Source organism: Lynx rufus, unplaced genomic scaffold (assembly GCF_022079265.1).
Source record: "Lynx rufus isolate CCGP_SWC_20201006 ecotype Redwood Valley unplaced genomic scaffold, mLynRuf1.p SCAF_1, whole genome shotgun sequence".
NCBI classification, from domain to species: Eukaryota; Metazoa; Chordata; class Mammalia; order Carnivora; family Felidae; genus Lynx; species Lynx rufus.
In genome coordinates this window covers 204,417,206-204,441,202 of record NW_025814823.1, presented here as the reverse complement: position 1 = coordinate 204,441,202, position 23,997 = coordinate 204,417,206, and the positions used below count along the sequence as shown (strand labels likewise).

Below are 23,997 nucleotides of genomic sequence, written 5' to 3'. Positions count from 1 at the left end.
ATCTGGGAGTCACAACACCTCATTTTTGTTCTTAATTTTACCTCCAACAATTGACATGACATTGACCAAGTCATTTAATCTCCTAGCCCAATCCCTAATTTTTCTCAGGTTTAGCTTAGTTTTTCTTTAATCCTACCCCAGAATTCTGTGGTATTACAGGTAATATATTGGCTTCAGATTAGGATTTTAACTCTATCATGCTATCGTAAGAGTTTTCTAAAAAGGAAATCTATTGATTTGACAAGTCTAGAAGTTTGCTTTCATTTCTAGTCCTGTTAACAGATTGCCCCTTTTTTTTTGGCCTAAAAATATGTTTTGAAGGGGCGCCTGGGTGGCTCAGTCAGTTAAGCGTCTGACTTCGGCTCAGGTCATGATCTTGAGGTCTGAGAGTTCGAGCCCCGCGTCGGACTCTGTGCTGACAGCTCAGAGCCTGGAGCCTGCTTCAGATTCTCTGTCTCCCTCTCTCTGTGCTCCCCACTCACACTCTGTCTCTCTCTCTCAAAAATGAATAAACATTAAAAAAAGTTTTTTAAATATGTTTTGATCAAGGGAGAAATTGTACTTTATAAGATTTCAAAATAAAAGTCACATTCTTCTGTGTCCTTCATGTTCTTTGCAGGCTATGGTCTCTGTGCAGCCAAAGCGCAGTACCCCATCGCAGACTTGGTGAAGATGCTCGCTGAACAGGGCAAGAAAGTCAGGTCAGTGCTTATAGTGCCTGGTTTGCAGCACGTGTGTGAGAGGAAAGGAAAATAGAGGACTCACGTTTAGATGACTTTCTTACAGTGGAGTTTTACGTATGTAATCCCGGGTAAAGAAACTGAGTTGTCAAAACCCTATTCTAGCCTTAGTCTTGCTACCTAGTTGCACTGTCTCTAATACCACAGAACCTAAATACAGCTCCATTTTAGAAAGGGAAACTTTATTATACCGAATTCCAGGATTTTTGTTAAAGGGGTAAAACAGAAGTCCTGTTTCTGGTTGGATTTGGGGAAGGAGGTCACACAAAGCATTAGAACCACATCAGGTTGTACCTTTTGGTTTCTCTTGTTCCCACTGACTGAAGAAAAACATCTCAAACGAGAGGTCTTTGTAGAGTAAGTGGGACCCAGTGGTGATCCCGTGGGCTGATTAATTTTTGACTGCGTTCGCTCTCCTGTTTCATGGCAAAGACTATTGAAATTGTTTTTTTCCTAAAGCCATACGTTTTTTGAAATATGGATTAGGGCAGTAGCTGTCCCTGTTACTTGGCATTTGGGCACTAGACTCTGCCCTTGAGAGGATCTTGAACACAATGAGGAAGTTGAGGACTCTGCAATTCTAGATTATTCCCATGACCTTGGATAAAGGGTTTGAGGGATGTAAAGGTGGGGCCAGTGGGTGACAAACCCTTGCAGTACTTTGTATCTGGCTTATGCACCTTTGGATCCCTATTTTGGAACTCTGCTGCCGGGAGTCAGTGAAGAGACTGGAGGACTATCCTCCCAGGGGGGAGGGATACCTGTTTCCTCTTGAGTAGAGAAGCTGTTCTTTAGCAGTTTCATTGACATAGTATCATAAGTCAGAGAGACAAGCCAACTCAACTCTATTATCAAATAAAGTTAGTTTGTTCACCTGAAAGTTAATGTATGTTGACAAAACTGTTAATGTCTGTTCATGAAAATCCCTTTTAGATGTCTATCTTACACTTTTTCTGGGGAAGATGATAAGAATAAGCCTAACCACATGCCTAGAACTAATCAGAGCTAGTCAGAGTGTCTACACAAGATTGAATCCTGAATGTCCCAGCTATTAATAGTGGTGAAGAGACTTAGCCGATGATAGAAGGGGATCTAACATTTTAGCATCAGCTACATTTTTTTTCCTTCCTTCCTTCCTTCCTTCCTTCCTTCCTTCCTTCCTTCCTTCCTTCCTTCCTTCCTTCTCTCACTCCTTCCCCACTCTCTGCCTTCCTGCAATCCATAGTTAGTCTGTGTTTTTCAAATACAGAAAGTCAAAATACTATTTTGTGGTAGGACCAGCTTTTCTGTGATGTAGATGTTACCATGTTTAGTGTAATCTTAGAGGAATTGAAGATCGAAGATGAGAAAAATCACTGGCTTTGTTTTTTGATTTTCACATATGAAGTCTCATTTTGGTCACTGATTCCCATTTTCTTTTTTTTTAAATTTTTTTTTTTCAACGTTTATTTATTTTTGGGACAGAGAGAGACAGAGTATGAACGGGGGAGGGGCAGAGAGAGAGGGAGACACAGAATCGGAAACAGGCTCCAGGCTCTGAGCCATCAGCCCAGAGCCCGACGCGGGGCTCGAACTCACGGACCGCGAGATCGTGACCTGGCTGAAGTCGGACGCTTAACCGACTGCGCCACCCAGGCGCCCCACTGATTCCCATTTTCTTATCCGGTATTGTACAGGGCCGCACTTTCTCAGTCATATGTTTGCCACTTAAAACATTTGCAGACCTACACAAGGAATGGATGTGTTAAAGAATCTTTTATGATTTTCTTAAAAAGAAATTGTTTTTCTTTTATTCAGTCCACATGTGAGAAGTCTAACGTATTAGTAATGCCTTCTATCACCACAAATGTTTAGGACATGAGTGGCAATCTTAATGAAGTAGAGAAAGATAGCTTTCCTGTCTTAGTTCTCCTTTGGGAAGGGATGATTAATCTGACATACCTCCCATATTACCCACGGACCAGCCTATATTAACCAGACAGCTTGGAAAATCAGTCCAGGGTGAGGTGGATGCAAAGTTGGGGAGCATCGTGACTATAGGGTAGTTTGACAGAAGCAGGATGTGAGGGGAGAGGACTAAGAGGGATGGAAAAAATGATAATAAAAGGGATGAGACAAATGAAATTTCGGTTTCTGACCTAATTAAAATGTGATTTTGATCCATGAGGACATAACAAAAATTGTTGTTTTAGGTTGATTTCTGTTACACTGCATGGGAAAAATAATTACTTAAGATTTATGGGAGATATTTAATTAAACATATATGAATAGTTTCTCAGTTATAAATTGTGTTTTATTGAAGTAATTTTGTGAACAGAATATCAGACTTTATGTGAGAGAGAGTTCCGTCGTTTTACTGAGAACGTTTTACTGAGAGAGTTCAGTTTTTTACTGTGATCTGTTGAATTTTCACCATGGGCTTCATATGCAAATCTCATGTTTGAGTTAAATGGAAGCAAAGTGTTCTTGCTAACACAGTGACAGTAGATTATCCTATTTTTCCTTTCTAGTTTCTGAGTGGTTTTTTTTTTTTTTTTAACTGAAAGGGAGTCATAGAAATTGTTGATTTTGTCTCATGTGTATTATCATCTTTTCCTGGGAGAAATGCAGATTTTCTTGATGAAGTTAGGAATATGTCTATCTGTAGATGCTGGCTTTCTTCTTCTTCTTCTTCTTTTTTTTTTTTTTTTTTAGGAGACAAATGTCTGTTTGCATGAGATGGCTGCAGCATTACCTCGTATTTTAATGAAATAAATCTGTATTTACAGTTAGCAGTAATTTCGTCCTTTCATCACTCTGTGGAGCTCCCACGGTGTTCATTGAGCACAGCTGCTGGGCCTCTGGTGTCAGTAGATCTTTGTGCCTCAGGACCCCAGCATGCCTAGCATCCAGATGTGGTGACATATTCGCACACATACCCCATGGAAATGTGCCAGTGAGGACATACGATTGTCATCAATTAGTTATGCCCAAGTGGTGCCAAGAAAAATTGCATCTGTCATACAGTCTGTCTGGCTTCATGGCCCATGATTGATTTAGAGACACTCCTGTTTTCCTTTCCTTTGGCTACAGTCATAACATACTCACCGGGAGCTGAGATTGCATAACGCAGCACATGACATTTCATGACAAGAGCTCCTTTCCGAACGGCATGAATGTTCACTGACTTAGACTTTCTCTAGTGGCCAGTACGTTGTTGCTTCCCAGTTGGCCAGAACGCCTCTATAGCTTCCCTAACCTCTGCTTGATCTCTAAAAGCATTTTGTTACCAAAATCTTATGCTACAAAAATGTAGACATTTTTTTATTCTCTTTATTTCCCAATCTTTGGATCAATACGATGGGCTTTTCATTATAAAGCAGAGATAGTGTTCCCAGTGAGTAATTCTTAGAAAGAGGTGTAATTTTTTTCTGTTTGCAATTAATCACTGCTGGATTTTCTTTTCAGAAAGCCTTATTGCTTGGCTCACCACAGAAGTCTTTTGAATTTGTGAAACCACCTTTCAGTTTCTCTGATTTACTGACTGATATTATGTATTGCTTTCCTATTAATGTTCAACTACATCTTTCTGTTAATAATTTGTTGGTAGAAATTTATACTAGGGATTGGGATTCAAGGGTGCATAAGCGCAATTCCCGCTCTCAAATGTTTATAGTTATGAGGAAAACAAATCTGTACACAAATGAATCCATGAATGAATTCCATTTAATGTGATACTATGCTAGGAAAAGTAGAGTGGAAGGAGGATCAGAATGCAGAGGAGAGGAGTAGGTAATTAACCAGGGGACGTTTGAAACCTCTTGTGCTACTCAGAACATGAATTTTTTGCAGGTTTTTAAAAATATTTAATCTTTTTCATTCTCTGTCTAAACACATCTAGCTGCCATTGGTATTTGCGGTTTAATAGTGCTTTACAGTCTCGTGTGGCATGGCTATCGGTTTAAATATATGTTATTTTTTGCTAAGGAATCCGTTCTTTGAAGATAGTTGAAGATGAAATATTTTGTCAGTCTAACTGGATTTTCTTGTTTTTCATGGATTACATATAATTCAAGTAAACAGAGTTCAGCCTTCTTGGATTTGTTATGTATTGGGATGCAGGAAGAGATAGGACATTCAGAGTTATAAGGTAATAAAGGCACATGCTTCTGAAGAGAATAGATATTAATTAGGCCTGATAAAATATTCCGAAATTTGAGTAACGAAAGAAGACATTTTATTTAGCATTTCAGCGACAACTTGCAATACATTCTTTTTAGACATGACTATTCATGTTAATGACCATTCACTGAACAGATAGTTATATAGTGTTTGGTGCCAGGCACCGTTCTAGGTCCTGAGAATAGGTCCTTGAGTACACGGATGAAAATTCTGCGTATTCACAGTGAAATGTACATTCACGGGGAGGTTATATCATAGGCTTGAAGATTCTGACTTGGAGACACTTACCACCCCATTGTGTCTTCAGCTCAGATGCAGCTGAAATGATGACAAACAGCTGTAGCATAGAAAATTGTATCAGAATTTCGGAGTTACATCTGGTACTACTGGGTGATGAATTAGCCAGTGCTTCAAGTTTTCTGAAAGAATATGGTGTTATTTCTTTGCACTTTGCTCCGAGCCTGCCTTTTTGAGAAACATAGTGGCCAGGAAGGTGGGTGTGATGGGACTTATTTGTGTAATTAGTCATATGAATGAAACTTTTGGTAGAAGGGAGGAAAACCCAAGAAAGTATGTACATTCACTCATGTCTGTGTTCAGCCTATTGTATAGAATTGCCAGTAATTTCTCAGATCAGAGGTGTCAGTTGTGCTCCTAAAAAGCGACTCTGTTCCTCGCGGGTTGACTGTTGGCCAGACCACCTTTGGCCTTCTATTTGTATTGTTCGCAGCATATTGGTGTGGTGGAAAGAAAGCCTGTGATTTGGGTATTTTGTAAAGGCTCTGCCATACCCTTGTAGGACTCAATTCTTGGACACGTTTGTCACGGGCATTCTGGTGGTCTGAGGGAGAAACTTTTACTACTCATGAAACTGGTGCCTCTGACCATCAGGGTGGTTTTTGGCTTCTTGTTCTAGTATTAGTCATAATAAACTCTTTGAGCCGATGTTCTTCGATGAGGTTCATGTAAACATGGCAGAGTATAAATAAATAAAAGCCCTTTTCTCATTTCATGTTCCAGTTCTTCACTATCTTGCTGACAATTTCCATTTTATGGTGCTCACTGGCTATTGCCTTCCAACAGCCGTTCTGCAACATCATTACAGTTATTCATACAGGAAGATAAAATTATGTATAATTCTTACCAAGTCTCTGTAATATGCTGGAATATAATATTTTAGAACATTAGTGAAAAATAGAATTTTGGTTTTTTCCTCTGATATAACTCTTTATAGTCTTGTTGGTTATTTTGAAATAGAAAGCGTGTCAGTAGTCATACCGTTTCTATTCTGGGCTTGGTTGCTGGATTTGGTTTAGTGATGGAAAAGCCAGATTTGGGCACAATCTATAAAAACATCCTCAGAGTGGAAAGGGTAGTGTGACGCAGTTCTGCAGAAGACTGCATTGATGTTCGCATTGTCGTCTGACCTGATCCTCTTTTTTAAAAAAAATTTTTTTTAATGTTAATTTTTTTGAGAGAGAGAGAGAGAGAGAGAGAGAGAGAGAACAAGCGGGGAAGGAGAAGAAAGAGAGGGAGGCACAGAATCCCTCCCTGGAGAAGCAGGCTCCAGGCTCTGAGCTGTCAGCATAGAACCTGATGCGGGGCTGGAACCCGTCAACCACGAGATCATGACCTGAGCCAAAGTCAGGCGCTTAACCGACTGAGCCATCCAGGCGCCCCTGACCTGATCCTCTTTAGATGACTTCTCATTCTTTGGCTGGACCTCAGCATCACTGGGCACTTGCACAAATGGAAAACGTGACCATAGCCTTCTGTCAAACATTTTCTCATTCACAGTCATAGGACAGGTTCTGTTATTCTGTCTTGGAAAAATTGTGCCCCTGAGACATTTTTGTAAGCTCTTTAACATTCATAATTTTTTTTCCTCCAGAAGGGAAGGCCATAGATGAACACCAGATTTCAGACCCGAGTAGCAGTTCAGCCCTTATTTGCCTTCAAAAAAAGAATGAAAGGTACATAATGTTCTCTAGTTCTGGCTATTGGAAAGTTCTGGGAAATTAAATGAACATTTTTTTTTCATTCAGAATTGTACAAGTGAGTTTGTCTGAAGCACTGCTTCGAAGGGCTTTCACAATTTTCGAGAGGCGGGTGTCTATCCTTTGGCCTAAGAAGCCTTGCCAGAAAGTTGATTCCACAGCTTTTCCCATCAGTCCGTTTTTGAGGGTGGCAAGGAAGATTTTGTCCCACTTCATTACTCTGCTTCTATTCAGATGGATAAGCTAACCTTGCCCAGCTGGTCCTAGCCTTTTCACCAGTAAGGACGGTGTGTGTTATGTTTACCCCGCTTCATGTTTTAGAAGGTTTTATTCTCCACTGCATTTAGTGCAGTTACTTTTTAAAACAAACAAACAGACAAACAAAAAATGCCACTTTTCCTTGTGCTTCTCGTCAGTGACTTGTAGCTGTCAGTCAGAAGTTCTGATCAGAATGTGATGAACCAAAGAAACCTGCCCTTTCAGATCCCAGCATATTTTTCACAGGTGAAATGCACAATTACATTATGAAAGTAATTGAATGTAGTAACAGATCCTTCTGTTACCTTCATGGACCCTCCCCAGAATGGAGCACTGCCATGTGCAAACATAGAATACAAAAATCCTTAAGGTGTATGTTGCCACCAGGGACTGTGTGTTGCACCTGCAGTGCAGCTCCCAGCCTGCTCTGTGACACAGTACAGTGCACACATATTCGATGTAATTCTAGATAAAGGAGGCCTGCCTGAGGAAGTAGTTGGATTAGAGAATCTGTAAGGTCTATTTTAACGCTTTTTTTTAAATTTCTTTTTTAAGTTGTTATTTGAATTCCAGTTAACACAATATTGTATTAGTTTCAGGTGTACAATTCCATACAACACCCAGTGCTTATCACAAGATACTCCTTAAGCCCCATCACCTATTTAACCCATCCCCCTACCCGCCTCCCCTCTGGTAACCATCAATTTCCTATAGTTAAGAGACCGTTTTGGTTAGTATCCAAAATATATAAAGAAATCATAAAGCTCACCACCCAAAAAATGAAATGATCCGGTTAAGGAATGGGCAGAAGACATGAATAGACATTTTTCCAAAGATATACGGATGGCCAACAGATGCATGAAAGCATGCTCAACATCACTCATCATCAGGGAAATACAAATCAAAATTATGATGAGATACCACCTCGCACCTGTCAGCTTGGCTAAAATCAACAATACAAACAACAGGTGTTGGTGAGGATGTGGAGAAGGGGAGATCCCCCTTATACTGTTGGTGGGAATGAACACTAGTGCAGCCACTCTGGAAAACAGGGGAGTCTCCTCAAAAAGTCAAAAGTAGAACTACCCTATGGTCCAGCAATTGCACCACTAGGTATTTACCCAAAGAACACAAAAATACTAACTCAGAGGTTTATATGCACCCCAGTGCTCATTGTAGCATTATCTACAATAGCCAACTTAACGGAAACAGTCCAAATGGCCATCGACTGATGAATAGGTAAAGAAGATGTGGTATGTTTACACAACGGAATACTACTCAGCTATCAAAAAGAATGAAATCTTGCCATTTGCAACAACATGGATGGAGCTAGAGAGTATTATGCTAAGTGAAATAAGTCAGAGAGACCATATGAAACATATCTTTAAATTTTTTTAAGTTTTTTTTTTAATCCATTTTGAGAGAGAGAGCAAGCGTGGGGAAGGGGCCCAAGCAGGCTCCATGCTGTCAGCACAGAGCCCAACATGCAGCTTGATCTCAACTGTGAGATCATGACCTGAGCCAAAATCAAGAGTCAGAAGCTTAACTGTCTGAACCACTCAGGCACCCTGAAACATATCTTTTAAAGGTTCTTTAGTGAGAGGTTAATGGTAGATTTTCTTTCATTTTGTATACCTTAAAATTCCATGATGACAGTTCTTTTCTCTCCAGTCTTTGAAGATTTTATCCCACTGCCTTAAGGCTTCCCTTGCTCAGAGATTATTACAGGTTCAGTTCCAGACCGCTGCAGAAATCTCTCAGCGCCTTGATCCCACATTTCTCAGCCTCCAGAACGCAGCCACCCGGTTTAAAGTATTTTGTTATAGCAGCCTAAACAGACCAAGACATTCTTGTTCAGGGAGTTGAATGGCGTTCTCCCTGAGAAATATCATCGTCATTAGCGCCCTTGAAAAAATTCTTTTACTGGAGATCTTTGGATGATAAATGACAAATATCTGAGAAATCCCAAGGTAGGGGAATGAGGAAAAAAAAATGGTGAACTGACTCCCAACAATTGGTTCTGAGTGTGGAAATTGTGACTCCGTCTCATCTGCAACCCCAAGAGGGAGAAGTGGCCTCAGGACAGAGGGGTGAGGCCCACAGCTTGTCCCACAGCCCGGCCCCAGTGCTGACTAGCAGGCGACAGCCATCCACAGCCTGCTCCCCAGCCCTCTATTTTAACTCGAAAGGTTTTATTGATTTGTAAATATTTATGGTTAAAAAAGAAGAAATAAGCTTTCAACAAATGAAACTTTAAAAAAATTTCCCCATGTTATGTCTTTTTTCTCATTAATTTGCGAATTTCCTAGGAGCTTAGAATAACATATTTAGGAAAATTGTGGGATGATGGTATTGGGAAGGCAGAATTCCCAAATGCAGTCTATGTAATTTAAAAATATAAAACACAGTAAAAGAACTACAAAGCTGTAATCATCAAGACAGTATAGTATTGGCACAAAAACAGACACATAGACAAATGGAATAGAATAGAGAACCCAGAATTGGACCGACAAATGTGTGGCCAACTAATCTTTGACAATGCAGGAAAGAGTATCCAATGGAAAAAAAGACAGTCTCTTTTAGCAAATGGTGCTGGGAGAACTGGACAGCAACATGTAAAAGACTGAAACTAGGACGCTTTCTTACACCACACAAAAACAAACTCAAAATGGATGAAAAACCTAAATGTGAGACAGGAAGCCATCAAAACCCTAGAGGAGAAACAGGCAACAACCTCTTTGACCCCAGTTACAGCAATTTTTTGCTCGACACATCTCCAAAGGCAAGGGAATTAAAAGCAAAAATGAACTATTGGGACCTCATCAAGATAAAAAGTTTCTGCACTGCAAAGGAAACAGTCAACAAAACTAAAAGGCAGCCGATGGAATGGGAAAAGTATTTGCAAATGACATATCAGATAAAGGGTTAGTATCCAAAATCTATAAAGAACGTACCAAACTCAAACCCGAAAATCAAATAATCCAGTGAAGAATTGGGCAGAAGACACGAATAGACACTTTTCCAGAGAAGACGTCCGGATGGCAAACAGACACATGAAAAGATGTTCAACATCACTCATCATCAGGGAAATACAAATCAAAGCCACACTCAGATATCACCTCACGCCAGTCAGAGTGGCCAAAATGAACAAATCAGGAAACTACAGATGCTGGCGAGGATGTGGAGAAATGGGAACCCCTCTGCACTGTTGGTGGAAATGCAGACTGGTACAGCTGCTCTGGAAGCCAGTGTGGAGGTTCCTCAAAAAATTAAAAATAGAACTACCCTACAACCCACTAATAGCACTACTAGGAATTTATCCAAAAGATACAGGAGTGCTGATGCATAAGGGCACATGTACTCCAGTACACTTTCAACAATAGCCAAATTATGGAAAGAGCCTAAATGTCCATCAACTGATGAATGGTTAAAGAAGATGTGGTTTATATATGCAATGGAATACTACTTGCCAATGAGAAAGAGTGAAATCATGCTATTTGGATGGAGCTGGGAGGTGTTATGCTAAGTGAAATAAGTCAGTGAAAGACAGATATCATATGTTTTCACTCATGTGTAACTTGAGAAACTTAACAGAAGGTCATGGGGGAAAGAAAGGGGAAAAAATAGAGAGGGAGGGAGGCAAACCAGAAGAGACTCTTAAATACATAGAACAAATTGAGAGTTGATGGGGTGTGGGGGAGAGGCTAAAATGGGTACTAGGCATTGAGGAGGGCACTTGTTGGGATGAGCACTGGGTGTTGTATGTAAGTGATGAACCACGGGAATCTACCGCCAAAACCAAGAGCACACTGTACATACTGTATGTTAGCCAATTTGACAATAAATTATATTAAATAATAAAACACAATGAAAGAAAGGAAATTAGCCATTTGAACATCTTGAGTATGAAAACATTTTGCACAGTGACTGGCAAAATGTATAACCAAATTGTTGCAGGTTGTAAAAAGATTTTTTTTTAAATCTGAAGAGATTTTGCAATATTTATAATAAATAGTAAGAGGTTGTAAAATGGGGAAAACACTCAATACTGTAGGATGAGGCCCAGTTGTCTCTGTAGTTTCTTTGTCTTATTGTTGAATTGGGATACTTGACTCTTCTTCATGTTTTATTGCTGAACTAAATCTGGATATTTTCATAATGCAAGAAGGAAAATGTAGTTAATTTGAATGGTTGTGGTAAGATCCATGTGGTGAATGTTTTATACTCTTTACTAGTCCCACATGTCCAAGAACCAACTGCTGTAATGCACCCTGGTCAGGACATATTGTCTCCATGACCCACAATCATGGGAGTAAACATTGTTGTGTCCCCTTTGGAACATGTGGTGTCTAAAATCTAACGTGAAGTTGCGAAAAGTGTAAGAATAGGCTTTATATCATCATGTACTATAAAGAAGTTTTAAGAAATAGGGTGTCTTTTGAATTGCATCTTTACCAAGTTCTATCCAGGTCACGCAATATTTACAAATAGCCCTTGTATACACTCTTACTTGTTTTTATTCTTTCTTGGTTAGTTAAAAGGCTCTGAAGATCAGGTTGATTTATTTGAGTAGATCATTTCACTGGTTTTGAACTGTGCCTGGGTCTGTCTTTAATCAGGGACCGAGGCCTTAGTTTTTATTCTATAATGTTTTGCAAAAGCTATCATTTTCATATTTGAGAGAGGAAAACAGCAAGAAATGTTCAAATTTTTCTTGTTTCAAGATAATCGAAGAGATTATCCTGACTTAATAACATTTGTTGTATCTGTCAGTTGAGGAAACAATGCTTTTTTGCCTAATAGTATCGGTGGAAGGATTATGTATAGCCTTTTAAAATTTGACTTTATCAAATAAGTATGTATTTGAATATTAGTTATGACCAAGTTCCCAGTGAGTGCAGTATTCACAATTACTAGCCTTCGTCTATTTTGACTACATAATTTCTCTAGTCTTTTGATGTAGTTGTGAATACAAAGAACTTCTGGCTTTTATTGGACTATATTGATATTTACTAGAATTTCAAGGTAAAAATTAGAAAGCCAACCAAAACATGTTGACATCAAACTAACATTTGTTTTAATGAAAAAAAATGTGTATTAATTTTTATATAAGTGATCATTAAAATGTATTTGTGTGAAAAATACAGAGAGCATTTATATTACAGAAATGTATTGGAATAGAATTTTATAATTGCAGCTTAATTTATTAAAGGCTTATTGTGCTTGGCATTGGTCTAAAATACTTTGTATAAAAAACTCTTTATGTGAACTATCTCACTTAAATCTCACAATACTCCTCTGAAGAGGTTTTATTATCATTCCCATTGCACACAGAGGAGGCGTGAGGCATACAGATCAAACTGCCCAAATGCTGTGAATCCAGGCAGTGGCACTCTACAGCTTTTAACTGCTGTTTCTTGCCACTTCCCTAAATTCTTTCTCTAAAAAGAGACGTAAAAATGTATGAGTCCGTGTACCTTACTGGGCACACTGTGTTTCTTAAAACCCTTTCCTTCCCTCCCTCTCTTGGAATCCCTATAAGGAGTGCCAGGTGCTGTGGGAGCTGACAGATAAGACACGGTTCCTGTGCTCATGTTGTGCCCAGTTTGGAGGGCACAGTCATGTCAACCAGTTACTATGATGCAGTGCATCGTAAGGAGGAGATGCATAAAGAAAAAGTTCTGGGAACATGGAATATCTTTTTTTTTTTTTTTTTAATGTTTATTTAGTTAGAGAGAGAGGGAGCAGAGGCGGGGGAGAGAGAGAGTCAGAGAGAGAATCCCAAGCAGACTTCACACTGCCAGCGCAGAGCCCGACACGGGGCTTGAACCCACGAACCACAATATTATGACCCAAGCTGAAATCAAGAGTCAAATGCTTAACCAACTGAGCCACTGAGGCACCTTGGCAGATCTTTGTGATCTCGTTGTAGTATTTATTTTCCTTCTGTAGAATCTTGTAGACAGGCACAGCTAATTCTGCTTTAAGCATGTGTACAATAAAGATAATTTTCATGGCTCAGAGGAAAGAACTAAAAGACTAGTAGGCTTTGCATTTTGAAATTCTGGATATTCTTCGTATGATGATGGAACATTAATGAGCATTGTCCATCAGTTCCTGGAAATTGCTGGTTATGGCCAAACCATTGTCTGGTATAATTAACTTTAATACTGACTTTGGAGATTAGTCAGTTATATGGGCCAGAATTGTTATAAACTCACATTGGCTTATCAGTGTGCACATATATATTTCTAAAAATTTAGCGTGTTCTGTTATTTCTCTCAAAACACTGGCATTTTCTTGTTAGAGCCTTGCATGTGTTTTTCTCCAACCTTAGAGTCTTAAGGTTTGGTATAATAAATTATTATGCTAACAGATATAAAATGGTCTATCATTTGGGATATTTAGCATAACATTGATTAGCTTTGTGATTGTTTACCCTTCACAACTAGCTCAACAGAAATAATGTCTTTATGCAGTCTGTAGCTAATTAAAAATTACAGTAACAACAAATACATTCAGAGGTCTTTGATTTCTAATCTGGCCCAAGACATGTCAGTTAAAGCATAAAGATGATAGCTAGATGGATTAATTTAAAGATAAGCACGGGGGGCGCCTGGGTGGCGCAGTCGGTTAAGCGTCCGACTTCAGCCAGGTCACGATCTCGCGGTCCGTGAGTTCGAGCCCCGCGTCAGGCTCTGGGCTGATGGCTCAGAGCCTGGAGCCTGTTTCCGATTCTGTGTCTCCCTCTCTCTCTGCCCCTCCCCCGTTCATGCTCTGTCTCTCTCTGTCCCCAAAATAAATAAACGTTGAAAAAAAAAATTAAAAAAAAATAAAATAAAATAAAAAAAAATAAAGATAAGCACGGGCAGTATTAAAAACAAATTAATTACTATTGTTTTATTAAAAACAATAAAATTACTAGAATAAAGGAAGGATACAGAATTGAAATCCAAAAGTAATTTACATACTGTATATATTGACTTTTCAGCTAAAATAGAAACCCTAGTTCCTGGAATTTTAGGACTAGAAAGGAAGTTTGTGGTAGGCTGAATAAAGGCCCTAAAGATGTCCACTTGTTTTTCTTTTTTTTATTGTTTTAAGTTTTTTAAAAAATGTTTATTTATTTTTGAGAGAGAGACAGAGAGAGAGAAAATATGAGTGGGGGAGGGGCAGGGAGAGAGGGGTACAGAGGATCTGAAGCAGGCTCCGTGATGACAGCAGAGAGCCAGTTGTGGGACTTGAACTCACGAACTGTGAGATCATGACCTAAGCTGAAGTCAGACACTCTACGAACTGAGCCTCCCAGTCACCCCCAAAGGTGTCCACTTTAATCCCCCAAACCTGTGAACATGTTACTTCACATGGCAAAAGGGACTTTGTAGATTTAAGGCAAGGATTTTAAGATGGGGAGACTATCTTGGATTATTCACGTGGGCCCATGTGATCACTAGGGTTGTCATAAGAGAGAGAAGAGGGTCAGAGTCAGGGAAGGAGATGTTATAATGGAAGCAGAAGTCAGAGGGATGGAGTGATAAGCCAGGGAATGGGAACAGCCTCCAGAAGCTGGAAAAGGCTATATTCATTCATTCATTCTTTCTTTTTCTTCCTTCCTTTCTTTCTTTCTTTCTTTCTTTCTTTCTTTCTTTCTTTCTTTCTTTCTTTCTCTTCCTTCCTTTCCTCCCCTCCCCTCCCCTAGGGGGCTCCACACCCAACATGCAGCTCAAACTCATGACCCTGAGATCAAGATTACATGCTCTACTAACTGAGCCAACCAGCCACCCCTAAAATACTATATTGTTACTAAAGTACTAAAATGATATTTATGTTCATATTTGAGTCTTAGTAAGTCTCAATAAGTCTGATTTATTGAGCATATACTTTGGTTCCTGGAGATTTTTTTTTCAAATGTTTTATGTTATTGCCACTACAAAAAAACACTAAAATCTTAAAGAAGTTACCTTAACCAGAGAGTCCACTTACCCCTGCAGAAGTGTTTTCTCTGAGGCAGTTTGAAAACAGCTGCAGTGCTGAAGACAGCTTGCATTACCACATGAAGAGTGGGAGCCTATATTGTCAGTATTTTGCCTTATTTCTTTTGTTTTCAGGAGTGATTGAAAACTTTGGTTTGATATAGACTATGACATTAAGATAGCAATGTCTAGTTTAAAAAGAAAGCAATTGGGGCACCTGGGTGACTTAGTTCAGTGTCTGACTCTTGAATTAGGCTCATGTAGTGACTTCATGGGGTCATGTGGGACTCCGTGCTCCCCATTGGGCTCTGTGTGGGAGTCTCCCTCTCTCTCTGCCCCTCCCCTGCCCATGCACTCCCTCCCTCTCCCTCTCTCTCTCTCTCTCAATAAATAGAGAAACATTTTTTGAACCTAAAAAGAAAGCAATCTTGTTTTTAGAGAACATTTAAAATTTTTTCTCAGGTGTTGAACTGTTACAGTCCCCAAAACGACAGGAGAATTTGTGGTGGAAGAACTTAAAACCCTATGAGGTGGTGAGCATGGTCTGGAGTGAACTAATGACTGGAGTGAAACAATGACTGCCCTTAATTGTATTTTTGCTAGAACAAAACTACAGCTAGCCCACTGAGGGGAAAGGTGATGAAGTAGTTGAGATAGATGAGACATATTTTTCTTCTGTGTCTGTTTGTTCATGCAGATATTTAATTTTTTTTTTTTTCTATTTTATAGCTTGTAGCACTGTTGAAACTTTCTGGGCTCTCAATTATTCTCAAAGAACACTGCGAATTGGATTTTTGGAACTCCTTTTTTTACCCATCCAAGCAGAGAATAATAAGTATTTCTCAAACCGTTTCTACACAGTTTTATATAGCCCTTGGCAGGATATGGGCTGATAGTAACAGCCGGTTACTACTCTGGGAAAACTGAGACAGTGAGAGTCCTTAAGTAACCTGCCTAGCAGCAACATAACTAGTAAAACCTGAGCTGTCAACTAAACAAAATACCTCTCAAATATATATCTCCCTTATACTACTATAATGTATAGAGCTAAAAGTTCAGACTCTTGAGGCAGAAAGACCTGAGTTTGAATCCCAGCTGTAACTATTTACTAAAAAAGTTACACAAACTGCATAGCACATCAGGAAGAGCCAGCATTGGCCGTTGTGCCAGAATATATACCAGCAGCCCCCCTTACTACATTCTTGCTTCTTTCTGTTATGTGTATGGGTAAAGCTCTGAAGCTCTGCTTATTTAACGAAGGACTGGGTTTGAATCACTTGCTCTTACGTTCTAATTCTTTTTGTTTTATTTTAATTCTTTTATTTTATTTTATTTTATTTTTTAAATTTTTTTTTTCAACGTTTTTTTTATTTATTTTTGGGACAGAGAGAGACAGAGCATGAACGGGGGAGGGGCAGAGAGAGAGGGAGACACAGAATCAGAAACAGGCTCCAGGCTCCGAGCCGTCAGCCCAGAGCCTGACTCGGGGCTCGAACTCACGGACCGCGAGATCATGACCTGGCTGAAGTCGGACGCTTAACCGACTGCGCCACCCAGGCGCCCCTAATTCTTTTATTTTAGAGAGAGAGAGAGAGAGTGAGTACATGAGTTGGGGGTGAGTGGGGGTGAGGGGAGAGAGAGAGAGAATCTTCAGCAGGTTCCACACTCAGCGTGCAGCCCGATGCGGTGGTCGATCTCACGACCCTGGTGTCCTGATCTGAGCCAAAATCAAGAGTTGGGCACTCAACTGACTGAGCCATTCAGGCGCCCCAGTGTTCTAATTCTGGATGGAGAATTTTAAAGATGATTAGGGATAGAATGGAATAATATATGAGAAATCATTTGTAAATGGTGTTACAATATAATAGCATGAAGTATTAAGTTATTTTAAATGAAGTTAATTTTTCCCACCATAAAAAGTGTACATTCTCCTCCTTTCAGCGACTGTGAGGCTGGGAAGATCCTGGCTGGGCCAAGGTCACTGATCTCACTGTCCTCCTAGCCCTTCGGGGTTTCCCCAAAGCCCCTTAATCACATGGTTTGATTCTCCCACAAAAGTGTACATTCTCATAGAAAATTGGGAAAATATATTTTAAAAAGAGGAGAAATAAAATGATTATCTGTTGTATAACTGCATAGGGGTAACTGTTTTGTTTCCTTTTAGCCTGGGGTTTCTGATTTTTAATAAACATAAATTATTATTTAGGGGCATTTGGTGATCTCCAAACTAAGATTAAAAATAAATTTGATAAGAGAGAGTACCTGTCACTTGATGTCCCCCCCCCCAACTACAAGATCCCCCAGTAATTCAGACTCTTCATTATCACTTTAAAAATTTTCTTTAAATGTTTATTTACTTTTGAAGGAGAGAGAGACAGAGTGTGAGTTGGGGGGTGGGGAGCAGAGAGAGAGGGAGACACAGAATCTGAAGCAGGGTCCAGGCTCTGAGCTGTCAGCACAGAGCCTGACGCGGGGCTCGAACCCACAAACCGTGAGATCGTGACCCGAGCCGAAGTCGGACGCTCAACCGACTGAGCCACCCGGGCGCCCCTTCATTATCACTTTTAAAGATGTGGGAAAATCCCTTATCATCTATTTGGGCAATTAAATGGCCATTTTAAAGCCCTTTTCAGGTCTGTGTTTTTGGGAGGGGTCAATTCCTGTGCTGCTTTAATCTGTTCCCAGCAGGACCTCTATTAACAGTGGGGACACGGGGAGCCTGGGTGGCGCAGTCGGTTAAGCGTCCGACTTCGGCCAGGTCACGATCTCACGGTCCGTGAGTTCGAGCCCCGTGTCGGGTTCTGGGCTGATGGCTCAGAGCCTGGAGCCTGTTTCCGATTCTGTGTCTTCCTCTCTCTCTGCCCCTCCCCCGTTCATGCTCTGTCTCTCTCTGTCCCAAAAATAAATAAACGTTGAAAAAAAAAATTAAAAAAACAAAACAAAAAAAAACAGTGGGAACACCTGACTTGGCAGCAGTTTCTGTGTCTTAAATGACATGATTTTTGTGTGAGCCAGCAGTGTATTGTGGCGGCCCTAAAAGCTAAGGCTGACTTAGGCATCATTGTCAATGAAAGGTCTAAGGATGGGATTTTCTTGCTGTGCCTTATGCATCTAGATTGCATCCAGCATACTGTATTCACTTTGGGGGACTGAGATTTGAGCTGGATATTGCATTGTGGAAATGGGACTCAGACAGCAGCGGATCTGTCAGTGTTGAGTAATTGAAAGAATTGAGGATGTTTTGCTTAGTAAGCATCGTAGGATAGCTCAAAGGAATCCACATATGAAAGAGGGAATAAACTCATTATGGCTCCAGAGCAAAACTACAGACCTTGGAAAGCAATGAGATAGGGGTTCCCTTCGGTTGAATATGAATGTGTGTGTGTGTGTGTGTGTGTGTGTGTGTGTGTGTGTGTGTATGTGTATGTGTGTGTGTGTGTGTGTGTGTGTGTGTGTGTGTTATAATTTTTGAGATTGTCTAGTAATGGAATAGACCTTAGGAAGGAGTAAGTTTCTGGTTACTGAAAGTGTTTAAACTGAAGTCGGATAGATCCCTGCCAAGAACTACTATCAAATGCATTTCTTCACTGGATTCATTCACTCATTCACTCACTCACTCACTCACTTTTTATTGAGCCCTTCCTGTGTGTCAAGCACTGTGCCCAGTGCTGAGGAGACAGAGATCAATACTGTGGGCAAGGGGCTGGATTAAATGACTCCAAAGATCCCATTATGGTTGTGGTTGAAAGAAATTGCTTGATGCTTCAGTTTCTTTTGCCTTAATAAAAGTGTGGAGCTCTGATTTGTGTATCACTCTGTCTTTGAAACACTCCAGCATGTTGCTATCACATTTCTTCTGGGATGCAGACTAATGCTTCATATCATTTTCTGAAAGATTGTAGGCTGTTAACTCCTGTCCATGACACTATTTTATTTCTCCAGCTTTGAACATAGAGGTTAGAGTTGAATGTGAAGTCAGCTTTTGATGGAATAATGTTGATTTTTCATGGCAAGTGTTTAATTCCAGGCTGACTTACATAAGTTTTTAAAGATTCAAGATTTATCAGAAAGTATCATGAGAGAACATAATGCTTATTAAATGTAAGGTGATCTTATTTATTAATGTTGTTGGAAATTCTTTGTACTTAAAACATATGGAAGAGTCAGGTTCTAAGGTTACACTTATTTTTTGAGAGGAGTTATCATTTGTGTATACTGAGATATTAAACCTCCAACTTCAATATTTGTAGATTGATCATATATCTGGACTAGTTCTAGTCCCGCCTGTAGAGATCAGATAGTACCAGGAAAAGCAGAGGTGCCAAGAACAAAGTGTGCAGATTTGGAGGTGATGTTGGGGTCTCTGTACATTTTGGCCCATCAAGTAAGGCCAGCTGTTCATTTGTTTCATGTCTAGGTTTGGAATTCACCCAGTTGCAGGCCGGATGCCTGGTCAGCTTAATGTGCTGCTGGCTGAGGCTGGGGTGCCATATGATATTGTGCTGGAAATGGATGAGATCAACCATGATTTCCCAGGTAAGTGGTAGAGGCGATGCTGAAGTCTAAATATTCTTAGTCTGAATAAAGCAACGCCCGTCTTAGGACGTAAATTGTGGGATTTCTGAACACCCACTAGTCCAATGAAGAGTAACCTACCCCTAGTAGGTGTGCAGTTGGAATGAAAGCAGTGAAAGACGGTACTGAATAAGGCACAACAGATTTGTGAGTAGCATGGGTACTTTTGTGCCTTTGAGGGGTGGTGAAAATCTTGAGAGATAGTGGAGCTCATAGCAGAGGAACTCGGAAGAGATCTGGCTTTGGGATCTAGGTCACAATTCTCGCTTGTTTGCATTAGATCCCAGCCTCAGGTTCCTCATTTATAAAATTAGTTCTGTTGCTAATTTAATGTATAATGCTAGCCAGTGTCTGAGATTTTCCTGGCTTCTAATTGTACTAATTCATAATCAATAAAGTAGTTTTCTATTTTCTTTTAAAGTACTAGGATTTCAGTAGATAAGGTGCTGTACTTTATGGCTGTCATTGGGTAGATGTTGAATGTTAATGACATTTGGCCCAAGATCATGTTTGTTAAAGTTAAACCAGTTCCCCCTGGCAAGTATCCACTGTAAACTTAAAAAATACTGTTTATTAGAGAAAAATAATGAAGTTATATGTGTATCTATATTCACATGGCATTTTTGGCAAAGTTCTAAGGTAATTTATATTATAGTCCTTAAAGAGGGAGTTTGGACCATTTTAATTTTATGCCCCCTTTGAGATTTCACTGTTGCAAAATTTTGTGTGAAACCTGCCAGTTCCAGGAATTGTGGGCACAGCTTTAATACAGTACAGACTCTTAGACCATTTTCTTTGAGACATCAAATAGCATCATATGTGGTCATTTTAAAAGTTGAAAATAGAATGCCAGTCTTCTCAAAAATAATATAACCAACAAGATCATTTTGAGATAATAAAAAAATCGCAAAGTCAGATTAGGTAGATGCATCTGGGGGGAGGGAAAGCACAATAATGTAAGCTCCAGTCAGCATGCTCAGGTTCACATGCAGGACCTACTGCTTTTAGCTGTGTGGCATTGGCTAAGTTACCGACCCTCTCTGATAAAGCTCTTTGTACAGTGCCTGGCACAAGTGTGCATCCTATAAATGTTGGCTTTTGTTACTATTGTTATAAAGTGCAGATCACTATAATTTGCCTGAAAAAAAATGAAAGTAGCCTATTTGAGACTTATATTTTCTCTTTTTTTCCCTTTATTACATAGACACCGATTTGGTCCTTGTAATTGGAGCTAATGACACTGTTAATTCAGCAGCTCAGGAAGACCCCAACTCTATTATTGCAGGCATGCCAGTCCTCGAGGTCTGGAAATCAAAGCAGGTAAAGTTTCAGACTTGTGTTTCATTCTCATAGTCAAATGTCTCTTCAGACATGCGCACAGAGCCATCCTGGTTCACTCGGCGAGGAGCGCTTATGCCTTTTAAAAGCCGCAGGAGCTTGAGTGGGCGTAGGGCCTAGCTCTCTATATCCAGCTTCTGTCTGTTCGGTGACCAATAGAGAACCCGAGTGAATGCCCTGGTCACCATTAGAACCAAACGATATTATGTGGATGGATTAACAAAATCTGTAGCCACAGCTGAAAAAAGAGCTGTGAGCTTTTGGAATGAGTCTGGCTGACTTCCAGATAGAGACCAGTGAAGCAGATGGCTTCCCTCTGGGACAGTGAGTCAGTATCATTGCCTTCATATACGAAGATGAGCATGTTTTTTCATTTAATTTTTTTAAAGGGAATTTGTTGTTGTTATGGGGTGTCTAGAAGAAAGGTGATTTAGAAATCCAAACCATAACGTGGCATAAGGAAGCAAGGCCTGCTCGCGCACATCACCTCTGTGGAGGCTCACCGCTGGGTCATAGAGACTCAAAGGCTTATACCTTTCCCCTGCCTCATTCGAGGGACATGTCTTTACTACCCTTAGGTCAGATCTGCATTTTAACAGTCATAATTATGTAATTATGTAAGTACATTTCCCTTTAATTTTGTTTCTCTTCATTGAAAATATGGGAGTGTGATACGCACTTATTCACGTGTAGATAAAAAATTACTGCATTCGTCATCAAATTGGAGAATTTGAAGAAGACTATACGAAGGCTGAGTGAAGTGTGAATAAATTTAGACTGCTTTCATTTTTGGATAAACTACCTGGACAACCACAGAAAGGCTTTTTATTTTCCTAAGAACTGACTTGCTATTTAACAGGATAGCACCATCCATAATCCATGTAGGTGTCAATGACTATACTACATCAATATTAGAGACAGGTTTGCTTTTTCCATTTTGCTTTGTAGGACTGTAATATTATTACCTTTGTCATGTGATGGGCTAGATTGCTGTTTGGGCTTTTGTCTTGGCACCTTCTTTTTCTTTTTAATGTTTATTTATTTATTTTGAGAAAGAGAGAGTGCGAGTGAGCCAGGGTGGGGCAGAGAGAGAGAGAATACCAAGCAGGCTCTGTACTGTCAGCACGGAGCCCGACCTGGTGCTTGAACCCACCACTGTGAGATCATGATCTGAGTGGAAATCAAGATTCAGACACTTTACTGACTGAGCCACCCAGGCGCGCCTGGAACCTTCTGATGTACTTTAAAGTGGTGGAATAGGAATCATGCCATTTTCCCATTAGAAGCTTATGCACTAAGTTTGGTCTCTTTAACACATTAGAGAAAGATGCTTATTTTTCTGAGTAGAAAATGTTACAGGGTCTTTATAGAGAAAAGCTCTGAGAAGAAAATCACTTGTAATCTTATGTTTCATAGATAAACTATTTATTGTTAACAAGATTTTTCTCTCTTGGATGTGAGTATGGGCACATTTAAAAAATTAAAGTTAATACAATGTGTGCCTGCATTAAAAAAACGACTCCTTGTGTATTTTAGAAAACTGTGTACTCAAGAGTTAGTAGTGGTGATGCTTCATTTAAAGCTAGGGCAGGGCAATGTGGGCATACCTGTCACATCCCAGCCCAGTCTGTTAAATACACTCATTTTGTCCCTTAATCTTTGCTCCTTAGGTCATCGTTATGAAGAGGTCTCTGGGTGTTGGCTATGCTGCAGTGGACAATCCAATCTTCTACAAACCCAACACGGCCATGCTTCTAGGCGATGCCAAGAAGACGTGTGATGCGCTGCAGGCAAAAGTGAGAGAATCCTACCAGAAGTAAATTTTCAAGACCAAGCTGTTGTCCGACAAAGCCACCTCTTCTGTTGTGGGAACAGGCAAATAAAGTATCACTCTATACAGCTGATAGACATCTGTAGCAAAGCTCTTGGAAGAGAAGGAAGACTGAAGAATGCAAAGCAAACAGGGATATTTTTCAAGATCCCTTGATTTTTTTTTAAAAGATTGAAAATTCTGAATGTCTTTCTGTGCATATTTTTTGTGTTATGAATTCCAAAAGTATTTTATAAAAGGAGAAAGAACAGCCTCATTTTAGATGTAATCCATTTGGATTTTTTTATTCTTCCTCAATGGTCAACAATATTTTAAGAGATTAAGTTTTTAGGATCTTAGGACTTATATACATGGATCTGAACACTCTGACCTTGTTAACATTACAGGTACCTTCGTTTATGTTTTTTCAACAAAGATTACTAATTTGAGACTTGTGTCAACTCCTGAGCTATCCTCTTACCATTTAACCATGATCTGAATTAACCATATCAAATTGGCTTCAACTTTTCAAACTGTACTACCAATTCTAGATTTCAGGGATGTATTTTCTCACTTCTATTTTAATACCTTAAGGGACTAGGTAATCTTTCAGAGATGCTGGAAACAATGACATCATTTGCTTTGTATGTTTCATCAGGACACCAGTGAAACATATAATTTGAAATCAGTATTGTATTCTTAAGAATCCCATTTCCAATCAGAGGTGTTTTTAATTTCAATCAATTTATAAAGTGTATTACTGTATTAAGTGCACTTGAATGGAATTCAGCTATTTGACTAATAAATTGAGTTCATCATGTTTGCGTAGAGATGTAGCAATGGTCTCTGGTGACAAAAGGCTCAAGTGAATAGTTTTGCTGGTTACTACCATCCGGGGAAGACTTGCCGCTGGGAAATAGATGAAATTACTCGCTCCCTTAATTGTTGGCAAGAATTTTTTTTTCCAAATCAGAATGTGTTTTGAGGTCTTATGTAATTGATGACATTTGAGAAAAATGGTGGCCCTTTTTTTTATTAGCTACCTCTTTGTTTATCTAAACATCAGTAAAGACCATGTCTTTTTGCAGTAAAAGTGTAGATTTTCTTTGTGACTTTGCTACTGTGCCAAAAGCTGTATATAGGTG

At 39.6% G+C, this 23,997-nt stretch overlaps 1 protein-coding gene across 3 annotated transcripts in view; it reads left to right on the top strand.

The window, feature by feature from the left end:
• The window catches only part of NNT (nicotinamide nucleotide transhydrogenase), a 96,022-nt gene extending 72,340 nt beyond the window's left edge, over window positions 1-23,682 (top strand). For all 3 annotated transcript variants that reach the window (XM_047092863.1, XM_047092871.1, XM_047092852.1), the window contains exons 19-22: window positions 620-701; window positions 19,547-19,665; window positions 20,909-21,024; window positions 22,713-23,682. In XM_047092863.1, coding sequence (XP_046948819.1) covers window positions 620-701; window positions 19,547-19,665; window positions 20,909-21,024; window positions 22,713-22,862 — 467 coding nt within the window. In that variant the 3' untranslated portion in view covers window positions 22,863-23,682. The remainder of the gene's footprint in view (window positions 1-619; window positions 702-19,546; window positions 19,666-20,908; window positions 21,025-22,712) is intronic.
• Window positions 23,683-23,997: the final 315 nt, after the last annotated feature.